The 13,652-nt window shown below is 41.6% G+C and overlaps 1 protein-coding gene across 5 annotated transcripts in view; it reads right to left on the bottom strand.

Moving 5' to 3' along the window:
- ttc39a (tetratricopeptide repeat domain 39A) overlaps positions 1-13,652 on the bottom strand; it is a 138,099-nt gene that overhangs the window by 107,671 nt on the left and 16,776 nt on the right. For all 5 annotated transcript variants that reach the window (XR_011887994.1, XR_011887995.1, XM_072273763.1 and 2 more), the window contains exon 2: positions 8,920-9,024. Coding sequence is in view for 3 of the 5 variants with exons in the window: in XM_072273763.1 (XP_072129864.1) it covers positions 8,920-9,024 (105 nt within the window). In the remaining 2 variants the exon portion in view is untranslated. The remainder of the gene's footprint in view (positions 1-8,919; positions 9,025-13,652) is intronic.

The raw sequence follows: 13,652 nt of genomic DNA, 5'->3' as shown, positions 1-13,652 counted from the left end.
CTATTCCCTTATTCACAGTCGCGTGGTACAGGCAATAATCCCGAGATTACTACCTTTCAGGTCCTGCTTCTCAACTTCCTTCCCAACTCCCTGTAGTCTGTTTTCCTTAAGATATACATATTCTCAGAAAGCTGGAAATGTTATGAGGGCATCAGCCAAAATCACTGATTAAAATGACAGAACATAAAAGGGAAAGACTTCGCTCAGTTCTGCATGACTGCAGATCATTCATTATGTTCTGATGAAGTTAATTTTTTGCTTTGCAAAAACAGAAAGATGAAACAGAAAACAGACTGTCAATTGAAAAAAATATTAGATAATATCTTTTCAAGAATACCGCAAACGCAATTAGTGTCATTTATAATCTGTAGAACTTGGAAGCCTGTGCAGGTAACTATAGTTCTTTATATTGCTGTAAGCTTACAGCTAAGCCTCCCTTATAGATGGCTTTAAGATATTGAATGTTTGTTAAAATATTCACTATGAAGTAAATAGCAGATAAATAATCAACATACAAAGTATAAATTCAGAGTTTAGAGAGAAGTCAAAGTAAAGATTTTAAAAGTCTCCCTGTTCAAATTTTAATGTATTTATCCTGATTAAAAATTAAAAATTCCTGAAATCAAAACTGAACTTTCTGCTTTTCATGAACCAGGGGTATGACCAGTTCTGGCACAGTAGCACAGTCTGGTTGAAATTCATTAAGCTCACCACTGAATGAGAATGAACCCTGGAGTCATGCAGCCTGCTTGATGTAGAGCTGCACTGCCTACTGATCCTTACGCCAAAGTATGTTTCATTATTACATGGATTAGGGTTAGGTTCGTCCATCGTCATCAATGAAGACCTTGACACCATTAGTACCTTTTTTTAAAACGAGGTCAGTTGCTAGCTCGACGCTTAACCCAGCACAGATGCAGCCGGCCGGATTCGAACTCGGGACCTCTCGCCCTGAAGTCCAGCACTGATGCCACTACGCCACCAGCCGGCTGATGCTGTCGAGACTAGCGCTTGATTTGGATTTAAGTGAGGGAGAGTTGCGCAACATCAACCTCACTCTCTCTTCCCAATTCCCATCTGGATCCAGTGGCAAGACAGAGTCTAGACAGCTGGAGATGGGACTAGGCGCAGTGGATGACCAGGACATTTTCTGTGTCTTGTCCTGCTCTACAGGTTCCACGACGCTTGCAGAGATTGCCTTCTTGACCGTTGGACCTTCCGCTAGTCTCGTCCGCTCAATCCGCCGGAGTCTGTCTTCACATGCTGGGATAGACAACCCCTTATCTCACCGAGGGTTTGAGACCCGTCGGCTACCCTCACCTAGTTTAGCTGGCTTGTCGAAGCCGTTGCCCGGGGTACGGCTGCTGTTGCATGCAAACAGCTACGGGGAGCCACAGGTGAGAGCTGAGTGCCAGGTGGGAACCAAAGGTGTGCTAACCACCTTGAAAAGGACGCGACATGTTCCCCCACCAGAGGTGCTACCCCTCCCTGATACAACGGAATACAAAAGTAAGGAACAAGGAAAACTGATTCATAAATGCAAATATTAGTGATACTGTTTTTACTTTCACTAATCCTTGGTAATTTTCTGGAAATGTACAAGGAAGGCATGCTTGAAATATAACCAGACTTCTACCATAAAGCCCCATCTGGGAACAGACCCTGTTAACATGGGTGACAAAGTAAAAGAGGTTTACATGCTGGAAAATATTCTGATTTTATTTTCTATCTGCATCATTGTTTTTTAAAATGTTTAATTACTGTTCCTGTGCACCACATACAATTACTTGAAAAGTTGTAACAGTAATAGCAACATTTCCTCATGGGTAGGGCTGATTGACTATTATTGAGCAAATAATCCAGTAGTTAATGGGTGGGTAATGTTTAACTGCATTACTGATTTTATTGTTTAGCTGAGGTATGCTAGCCCCCTAGGAGGTTTATAACATGACATTTAATCAGATTCAGATGCCTCTGTAGTTAGGACAAAGGCTGGAATGTAACTGGATATGCCAGCAAATGGGAGGCTAACACACCCTTCAACAACTGGGCATGTAGCAAAATGAATAGGCTGCACAGTTTAACAGGAACTACTGGGAATTAATAATATTTTCTCACAATGCAATGTACATATTCCAATAACTACTTGTATATATTTTCCTTTCTACAGTTTGTTTTTGTTTTTAATAAGAGACTTATAACTGCACAATTCAGACAGCCAGACCTGTCCTATCACATTATCTCATTTGGAATAAAGGGGAAAAATTAAATCAGAAAGGACTTTTGAACAAACAGTAGAGTGTTGTTCATGTCATTATGACCAAAAGCTGAAATGATCACAGATTCACACAGTAATTGGGTTTTATGTCACTGCAAACCCCTCTGTCCTTCAGATAACATTGTCTCCTTTTCCCAGGAAGCAAGACAAAATATACATAACCATCACCTCAAATCATGGAAGCCTGTAAAATCTGACCTGTTTCTGTATAATATTGGAGTACAGTAATGATGGACACATCTCTCTCAGTGTAACACTGGGGTGTAGATCTGGCAGATACAGATACGCTTCTGTACTAGACTGGGTTATGAAATAGTTCAGTACATGTATAACACTGGTGTGCAGAACAAGCTTGCCTCAGTATAACACTGGGTGGTGCAGAGCTATCCAAGTATATCACTTGGGTAAAGTGCAATATTAGGAGTGGTGATGTGGTGCAGAAGTCTTGTCACTCCAAGGATCCATGCTTAATCCTGACTTCATGCACTGAGTGGGTTTACACATCTTCCCTAAATCCATGCAGATTTCTTCTTCTTCGGCTGGTTTCAGCACGCATACAGAAGAAATGTGCTGAGGCTATACGGCCTCTGAAAAATCCCCCTCCTCATGATGGGTGGCAGGAGAATTGGGGGAGTTGATGGACATGCCAGAGAAAACAGGTTATGGGGGAATAACGGGAAATAAGACTGATGGAATTGCCCTGAGAGACCTAAGTGTTGTATGAAATGTTACATTTTCTTGTAGTTCTCAAGTGTTAATCTAAGGTGATCATCATCTGATTTCTGGAAAGAATATTACTGTCCTATTTGAAATTATAATTTATTCACAAATCTTACATATTATGTTCTATTTACTCAGCAACAGCCAATGATTTCATGATATTGGAATTAGAATTTATTTGCCCAATCTGGTGACATTCCCTTCAAGGAAACAAAATGAAATAACTCTATATAACGATGGCAATCTCCACCCTTCTGTGAGGTACTAAACATACAAAGGCTTGAATCTCAAGGCAAAGGTTAAGAATGCTGTGATGCAACTTTTTCCACAGCTCCGTGTCAATGGATATCGTTTACTTGGATTATCAGAAGGCCTTTGACAAAGTGCTGCCCACGAGGCTGCTAAACAAGAAAAGGGCTCATGGTATATAGGAATGATACCAACATGGATGGAAGATTGGACGGACCAGCAGCAGGCAGAGAGTGGGAATAAACGGGGCCTATTCTGGTGTTCCACAGGGGTCAGTGTTGAAACTGCTTCTTTTCACTTATATGCCAACGATCTGGATGATGGAATTGTTGGCTTTGTGGGCCAAGTTTGTAGACGAATCAAAGACAGATGGAAGGGCAGGTGGTACTGAGGAAGCAGGGAGTCTACAGAAGGATTTTGACAGATCAGGACAATGGGCAAAAACGTGCAGATAGAATACAGTGCAGGTAAGTGTACAGTCATGCACCTTGGCAGAAGGAATAAAGGCATAGACAATTGTCTAAGCAGGAAGAAAGTTCAGAAATCAGAGGTGCAAAGGGACTTGGGAGTCCTAATGCAGGATCCCTAAGGATGAACTTGTAGATTGATTTGATATTAAGGAAGGAAAAAGGAATGTTGACATTCATTTCGAGAGGACTGGAGTATAAAAGCAAGGGTATAATGCTGAGGCTATCAGGTATTGGTCAGCCCACATTTGAGGTACTGCAAGCCGTTTTGGGCCCCTTATTGGACAGGGTCCAGAGTAGCTTCATAAGGATGATCCCAAAAATAAATGGTTAACATTTGAGAAGTATTTGAAGGCCCTAGGCCTGTATTTACTGGAGAATAAGGGGGAGGGGATCCCATTGAACCCTATCAAATATTGACGATCTTGATAGAATGAACGTGAAGAGGATGCATCCTACATTGAGGAAGTCTAGCCTTAGAATAGAAGGATGCACCTTTAGAATAGAGGTGAGGGGGAATTTTATTGGCTAGAGGGTGTTGTATCTGTGGAATTAGTTGCCACAGACAGCTGCAGCAGCCAAGACATTGGGTATATTTAAAGAGGAGGTAGATAGGTTCTTATTTAACAAGGGTGTCAAAGGTTAAGAGAATGGGGTTGAGAGGGATAATAAATCAGCCATGATGGAATGGCAGCGCAGACCTGATGGGCGGAATGGCCTAATTCTGCTCCTACATCTTACGGCCTTCATTTGTTGGAAAAGTTTCTACATTGACAATTGCAGGTAAATGGTCTACAGTCAAATTACTACCCTTTCATCTCCTTAGCCCGTGACAGAAAGTATTATTTTGTTTTAAGAGAATCTCATCCAAATTCAAGCTTATTGAGGACCATCTTAAACGCTACTTTAGACACAGGATGGTACCTGGAAATTTCCACACAAAGTTGTTCAGATTTTTTTTTTTTTCTTCTTCTTTAAATCACAGAGACTTATCCAGGAAAGGCCAACTATCCATCCAATTAAACTCAGAAAGAGAATAGTATTTTCTTAGTTTATATTAATATTATGCTTTCACTTACAAATAAGGTGCATATATAGTGTTAGAACACTCCATCAATTTCAATTGGTGAGAAATGGAAGGATCATTCCACATTCTAAACAAGGCTACATCATAGGCTGGACAGTTGGTAACACTTGAGGAAGAATCAGGCCACATACAAATCCCAGTTATGTACGAATACCTCAGGCTAGGTGAACTTCACAACCACTAACCTATCGCAAGATTAACAACTACATGACCATTAGAACATCTTGACGCAAAATCTATTCAAAGGCTGACTGAACCAAAATTAGTTCCTGAGGACAAGAACTTAGCCAGCAATTTGAGAGATTAATTATGTTCTAGGAATGGCAGCTGACCTGGTGAACTGGAGACAAATCATCTGTGATTTAGCTGAGACTAGTCCCATCTCAGAATCAGTGGGTTGTGAAACTGTGCCATGTGTAAACTGGGTGCTAGGTTTCCTATATTAGCAACTCTACTTCAAAAGATATTCTTTATTGCCTACAAATTACTTTGGGATAACATGTAGATGTGTACATTCCCATTGACCAGTTTAATATGCTTGTGATTTAAACTCAGCAAAAGCCATTACCAAGTTAGGCTGTTAGGTTTCGCTACATGTGCCTGGAGGCGGAGGAGGTTGGGGAGGTCCTAAATGAATACTTTGCTTCAGTATTCACAAGTGAAAAGGATCTTGATCAGGGTGAGGTCGAAATAGAACAGGCCTGTGTACTGAATGATGTGGAGATTAAGGACGAAGTGTTGGATCTTCTTAAAAACATCAAGATTGATAAATCCCCAGGGCCAGAGGTGATATACCCCAGGTTGCTGTGGGAAGTGAGAGAAGAGATCGCTGGAGCAGTAGCTATGATCTTTGAATCCTCTTTGGCTACAGGGGAGGTGTCCCTTGTTTAAAAAAGTTAATAGGGAGAATCCTGGGAACTATAGACCGGTGAGCCTTATGTCGGTGGTCTGCAAACTATTGGAAAGGATTCTTAAGGATAGGATCTACGAGCATTTGGAGAAGTACAGTCTACTCAAGGATAGTCAACATGGCTTTGTGAAGGGAAGATCATGCCTCATGAACCTAACTGAGTTTTTTGAAGAGATAACAAAAGAAATTGACATGGATAGGGCTGTAGATGTGGTCTACATGGATTTTAGCAAGGCATTTGACAAGGTCCCCCACAAGAGACTCATCCAGAAAGTCATGAGGCATGGGATCAGTGGAACCTTGGCTGTTTGGATAAAAAATTGGCTTACAGGAAGAAAGCAGAGGGTAGTAGTGGAAGGAAAGTATTCTGCCTGGAGGTCGGTGACTAGTGGAGTGCCGCAAGGATCTGTCCTGGGACCCCTGCTCTTAGTGATTTTTATAAATGAACTGGATGAAGAGGCGGAAGGATAGGTGAGTAAGTTTGCAGATGACAAGAAGGTCGGAGGAGTTGTGGATGGAGCTGTAGGTTGTCGAAGGTTACAAGAGGATACAAAAGGTTACAGGATGCCGAGTGGCAGATGGAGTTCAATCCGGATAAGTGTGAGGTGATGCATTTTGGAAGGACAAACCAGAAGGCTGAGTACAGGGTTAATGGCCGGTTACTTAAGAGTTTGGATGAACAGAGGGACCTTGGGGTTCAAATCCATACATCCCTCAAGGTCACTGCACAGGTTGATAGGATAGTTAAGAAGGCCTATGGGATGCTAGGCTTCATTAATAGGGGGACTGAGTTCAAGAGTAGAGAGGTCATGTTGCAACTCTACAAATCTCTGGTGAGACCACACTTAAAGTACTGTGTTCAGTTCCGGTCACCTCATTATAGGAAGGATGTGGAAGCTATGGAGAGGGTGCAGAGGAGATTTACCCAGGATGTTTCCTGGATTGGAAAACCAGTCTTATGAGGCAAGGTTAGCAGAGCTGGGACTTTTCTCTTTGGAGCGTAGAAGGATGAGAGGGGACTTGATAGAGGTCTACCAGATTATGAGAGGCATAGATAGGGTGCATAGCCAGTACCTCTTTCCCAGGGCATGAACAGCAAACACTAGAGGGCATATGTACAAAGTTAAGGGAGGGAAGTTTAGGGGAGACATCAGGGGTAAGTTTTTTTTTACACAGAGGGTTGTGGGTGCCTGGAATAACTTGTCAGGAATGGTGGAGGCTAAAACATTAGGGTATTTAGGGTATTTAAGAGCCTCTTGGACAGGCACATGGATGAAAGAAAAATAGAAGGTTACAGGGTAGTGTGGGTTTAGCACTTTTTTTAAGGAATATATGGGTTGGCATAACATCGAGGGCTGAAGGGCCTGTACTTTGCTGTAGTATTCTAGTGTCTAGTGTCTAGTGTCTATTAGATGGAGGTCAGCAACTTAATCTCCAAAGCTGGAGTAACGAAAGTGAGGAATGACAAGGAGGAGATTTTTACCAAGATCTAAAGAACCAAGCACAAACTGTTATTCTGCCAAGCATATCACAGGGAAGCATAGTGTTTTCAATATTATCTGCAGATAAATAACATTGATTGAATGTGCTCTATTCTTCCAAATAACCTTAATAAGCTGCATCAGGCCACACATCAGCCATGTTTATTCAATCTATCCTGGTGGATATCGAAGTTTTGAACAAAAGTATCATTCAGATCTTATGAAAGCAGCATTGTTACATCCACAGATTATAAAATCCTTCAAAATGTTCAACTGTTTCAGGAGTTATAGGGTAATAAACATCACGATTCACATAAATAATCTATAATACCAATAGAAATTACTCTAAGCAGATGTTAAATTGCAATCAGTACTGGTTTGCCTTCATAGGCAATTTTTTTAAGGTAGGCATGTTCCCCCCCATCAAACTTCTAACCTTCACTGCCCAGTCTAAATACCAATCAGAACAGGGAATCATATCGAGATTTGTCGCCTGAAATAACTTTGCTTCTGATCTAAATGAGCTTTCGTATATTTAGTTTTTCACTTGATTTTTTAAAAATCCTTTAATATGTAATTCTTTATTGCTGATCTTCATAAATTTCTCAGCCACAGATGCTTCTTGGGCCTCCAAACAAGCACCACACACATCAATGGCTCTCTGATCAGTGCCACCCCACCACCACCTCTTGATCACTCATCTGTCATGGACTTGTCCATCTCTTTATTTAACATCAGCACCATGGTCTTGAAAAACATTGTCTCGTTTCTACTGTGTACTGTACCAGCAGTTATGGTCGAAATGACAATAAAGTGTGACTTGACTTGACTTGACATGAAATACTGGTTGGGTGGAAAACTCCTCTAACTGAACACAGAAAAGGACAAAGCTGTTGTCTTCAATCTCCACTACAGATTTTCTCCTAGTCAGCATCTTTATCTTGCTCCCTGATCACTGTGTGAAGACAAACCAGACTTGATGAAATCCTGGTGGTTCACTGAAATTAAACAGGGTTTAATGACTAAATAAATCTACAAATTTCCAGCTCCATAAAATGTACCTAAACCCTTTGTAAATGTAAATCATATCTTTTGCTTTATTAGTTGTTAACTTGAATACTCCTGCATCCTTCTGTTTACCCCCACATCTTTCACCCTCCATGAGCTTCATTTCACCCAAAACAGTGACCCTGTGTTACAAGTGACACCGAATCATATCCATCAAGTGCAGGTCAATGTAAAGCAGCTTCCAATTATCAGGCCTCCATTTTCAATTTCTATCCTTCATCTCAAATTCTTTATACCTCCATAAATTAGCTTAACAGACTTGCAAATTGTTAATTATATCCTCACAGCTCATCAACTTTAATTGCTCCACTGGTGATGGCTGAATCTTTAACTGCCTAGGCCTGGGCTCTGTGTTGCCCTCCAAGACCTACTGTGCATCTTTCTCACTTCTCAGTTTCCATTTGCTCCTTCACCCTAACTCATTAGTCAAGCACTTGATCATCTGATTTTTTATATTTTCCCTTGGTTTCAAGCATTGTGTTATAATATACCTTGTAGGAAGTGCCTTCAGGCACATTAATACCAGGTGTGTATGTGAAGACATTATAATACAAATAAGGCAGTACACATCAAATGAAATATTAGGAGAGCATGGAATGTCCTCTCACAAAACAATTCAGCTAAGTAATACATTCAGATAAAGATTAAATGCTACTCACTTTGAATGGAGCTTAGCCAAAGCATCTTCAAATTTGTTGCTTAGAAACAAGTCCAGAGCCACCACACATTCATCCAGTGATGTTTTTAAGTCCGGTTTAGATGACCTGCCCCAAAGATTTTAAAGATTAATTAAAATAACCAATAACCCAATTTGCATTGATAATAGTATTTCTTTGAAAATTCTGTTTTGATTAAAATGTTGTTGTGAAACATCATATTTTGCATTTCTATTCTGAGGATTCCTATTAAATTATAGTTCATACCAATCATAGGTATCCAGTGCCAATCATTATATGATGAAATATTTAAAACAAATTGCTCAACTCATTTGAGATCCTGAGAAACTGAGTTAGCATTTATGTTATTTATGGAGCTGTAAAAGTAATGAAGACTACCTACTGGAGATCATTTACTGCAATATAAGTAATGCAAAATTTCCGTGACTTAAAAACTTATCACCCTCATCATTATGAGCCATGTCATATTATGTAGACAATCATGGTCTATCCATGACCATGTCTGTTCTTGGCAAATTTTTCTACAGAAGTGGCTTGCCATTGCCTTCTTCCAGACAGTGCCTTTACGAGATGGGTGACTCCAACCATTGTCAATACTCTTTAGAGACTGTCTAACTGGCTAGTGTGTGGTCACATAACTAGGTCTTGTGATGTGCACCAGCTGCTCATATGACCACCAACTGTTCTCATGACTTCATGTGACCCTGAACAGGGCGGGGGCTAAGCAGGTTCTACACCTTGCTCAAGGGTGACTTGCAGGCTAGCGGAGGGAAGGAGAGCCTGACACCTCCTTTGGTAGAGACGCATCTCCACCCTACCACACAACTTGAAATACTACTTGAGTGTTCAAGGCAGAGTATTTAATTTCCGTATAAACAATATAAGGATGGACATTGCTGGAATGTTTTTTTAAAGCTTGTGCTTGGAACAGTAATAACACTGTCTGAACAGCCCAAAGTCAACCACACAACAGACATGTATGTCAGTACAGGCTAGATAAAATGGATTCCCCTCTATGAAGATCACAAGTGACTTTCTAAGAGACAGTATCTTTCACATTTACTCTACTGACTTGGAAAACGGCACCTATTGGCTGCTCAGAGGCAGGAAAATGTGATCAGTGTCGATGCCAGGAACGTTGGCAGGGAGAGGATGCTGGAGAATTGAATGGCCAGAGTATTTCAGTCTTTGACGTGCCTGCTGTCAGCTCTCTCCATATCAGAAAGATACGGAAGAATGGGGATTACTGCTGCTCAGTACATCGCGAGCTCAGTGATGGACTGGAGGTCTCGGTCTACAAACACTCTTCTACTCAGTCAGCTAGAACCTATACCCGTACACTAGAGGTGCTGTGAATTTCATCAAATGTCTGTCTTAGCTCCTGAAGTGTGAAAAGTGATCCACATACTCCAGGATGCCATTTTGGGTCTTGATTGTCCATGTGTGGCAATATGCAATAATCACAGATTGGTTGATCCTCTGAAAGCTTTATGCACAGCCAATTCATGTATATGCCTCAGAATGCATCCACGATAACTCTTATGGAAAACCCCAAAAGCCACCGTCCTCAATACATATAGAGATTCCACCCAAAATGCAAAGTCTCCCTTTGTCACCATAGACGCTTCTTGACACACAACATTCCTCCAGTAGTAGCTTTTATTTGCTCTGAATGTATTACTGTCTCAAAAGTTTCTGAAAGTATAATCCAAACTTGCTTTGCAAACAAGATATTAGTAACCTTCTGCCTGGAATTGCTTCAGAACCAACTTCTGTGAGGTGTGAAGTCATTTCCTCATTGCAACAGTCCACCCAACAGTCCTTGGGATTTAGAGGAACAAATTTGTACAGAGGTTGCAGGAAACACAAGGTTGCTAGAGTAAGTGATTTTAACTTTCCACATATTGACTGGGACTCCCATACTGTAAAAGAACTAGATAGGATAAAGGCTACTAAGTGTGTTCAGGAAAGTTTCCTTAATCAGTGCATAGAAGTCCCAACAAGAGTGTGATACCTGATCTGAATGAGACAGGGCAGATGACAGGGGAACGCTTTGCATCTAGTGATCATAATGCCATTAGTTTCAAAGTAAATATGGAAAATGATAGGTCTGATCTGGGGGTTGAGATTCTAAATTGGAGAAAGGCTAATTTTGATTGTATGAGAAAGGATCTCGCAAATGTAGATTGGGACAGGCTGTTCTCAGGCAAAGGTGTACTTGGTAAGTGGGAGATCTTCAAAAGTGAAATTTTGAGAGTACAAAGCTTCTATGTGCCTGTCAGAATGAAAGGTCAAGATAACAGGTTTAGGGAACCTTGGTTTTCAAGAGATATTGACACCCTAGTTGAGAAAAAAAAAGGAGGTGCATAGCAGGTATAGGCAAGTCGGAACAAATGAGGTACTTATGGAGTATAAGAAATGCAAGAAAACACTTAAAAAAAAAGAAATCAGGAGGGCTAAAGGGTGTCATTAGGTTGACCTAGCAGACAAGGTGAAGGAGAATCCTCAGGAATTCTACAGATATGTGAAGAGCAAAAGGATTGCAAGGGACAAAATTGGTCCTCCGGAAGATCAGAATATTAATCCATGTGTGGAGCTGAAAGAGATGGGGGGTATCTTAAATGGATTTTTTTACATCTATACTTACTTGGGAGACAAACACAGAATCTATTAGTGAGGAAAATCAGCAGTGAGGTCATGGACCCAATACAGATTACAGAGGAGGAGGTTTTTGCTGTCTTGAGGCAAACTAAGGTAGATAAATCCCCAGGGCCTGACAAGGTGTTTCCCTCAGACCCTGCAGGAGACAAGTGCAGAAATTCCAGGGGTACTGGCAGAGATATTTAGTTGCAGTTGAGGTACAAGAGGATTGATAATCTTGTTCTGCTGTTTAAGGAAGGCTCCAAAAGTGAACCGGGGAATTATAGGCTGGTGAGCCTGACATCAGTAGTGGGAAAGTTATTGAAAGGTATTCTAAGGATGTGGCATATGTGTATTTGAATACACAGGGACTGATGAGGATAGTCAACATGGCTTTGTGCATGGTAGATTGTGTTTAACCAATCTATTAGAGTTTTTCAAGGAAGTTACCAGGGAAGTTGATGAAGGCAAGGCAGTGGATGTTGTCTACATAGACTTAGCAAGGCCTTTGACAAGGTTCCACATTGGAGATTGATCAAGAAAGTTCAGTCGCTTGGCATTCGAGGAGGTAGTAAATTGGATTAGACATTGGTTTTATGGTAGTAGGTGGTTGCCTCTCTGACTCCAGGCCTGTGACTAGTAGTGTGCCGCAGGGATCGGTGCTGGGTAAGTTGTTTGTCATCTGTAACAAAGATCTGGATGATAGTGTGGTTAACTAAATTAGCAAATTTGCAGATGACACTCTGAGTGGGGCTGTACAGCAAGAAGGACTACCAGGGCTTGCAGCGGGATCTGGAAAAGCTGTAAAAAATGCGCTGAAATTGCCAGATGGAATTTAACACAGAAGTGCAAGGTGTTTCACTTCAGTAGGACCAACCAGGGTAGGTCTTACACAGCGAATGGTGGGGTACAGAGGAGTGTGGGAGAACAAAGAGATCTGGGAATACAGGTCCATAATTTATTGAAGGCAATGGTACAGGTAGATAGAATACTTTTGGCACATTGGCCTTTCTAAATCAACAGAAAACAATGTACACAAAATGCTGGAGGAATTCAGCAGGCCAGGCAGTATCTATGGAAGTAAACAGTCAATGTTTCGGGCCAAGACCCTTCATCGGGGCTCTAGTAAAATAGACGAGGAGTCAGCGTGAGAAGATGGGGGGAGGGGAGGAAGAAACACAAGGTGATAGGTGAAACGAGAGGGGAGGGGAGAAGGGGGAATCTGACAGGAGAGGACAGAATACCATGGAAGAAAAGGGGTAGGAGCACCAGGAGGAGGTGATGGGCAGGTTAATAGACAAGGTAAACATAGAAACATAGAAAATAGGTGCAGGAGTAGGCCATTCGGCCCTTCGAGCCTGCACCGCCATTTATTATGATCATGGCTGATCATCCAACTCAGAACCCCGCCCCAGCCTTCCCTCCATACCCCCTGATCCCTGTAGCCACAAGGGCCATATCTAACTCCCTCTTAAATATAGCCAATGAACTGGCCTCAACTGTTTCCTGTGGCAGAGAATTCCACAGATTCACCACTCTCTGTGTGAAGAAGTTTTTCCTAATCTCGGTCTTAAAAGGCTTCCCCTCTATCCTCAAACTGTGACCCCTCGTTCTGGACTTCCCCAACATCGGGAACAACCTTCCTGCATCTAGCCTGTCCAATCCCTTTAGGATCTTATACGTTTCAATGAGATCCCCCCTCAATCTTCTAAATTCCAACGAGTACAAGCCCAGTTCATCCAGTCTTTCTTCATATGAAAGTCCTGCCATCCCAGGAATCAATCTGTACTCCCTCTATGGCAAGGATGTCTTTCCTCAGATTAGGGGACCAAAACTGCACACAATACTCCAGGTGTGGTCTCACCAAGGCCTTGTACAACTGCAGTAGTACCTCCCTGCACCTGTACTCATATCCTCTCGCTATAAATGCCAGCATACCATTCGCCTTTTTCACCGCCTGCTGTACCTGCATGCCCACTTTCAATGACTGGTGTATAATGACACCCAGGTCTCGTTGCACCTCCCCTTTTCCTAATCGGCCACCATTCAGATAATAATCTGTTTTCCTATTTTTG

The sequence above is a fragment of the Mobula birostris genome, chromosome 12, assembly GCF_030028105.1.
Source record: "Mobula birostris isolate sMobBir1 chromosome 12, sMobBir1.hap1, whole genome shotgun sequence".
Classification (NCBI taxonomy): Eukaryota; Metazoa; Chordata; class Chondrichthyes; order Myliobatiformes; family Myliobatidae; genus Mobula; species Mobula birostris.
Note: the sequence above shows the minus strand (reverse complement) of the source record. Positions and strands in the feature narration are given on the sequence as shown.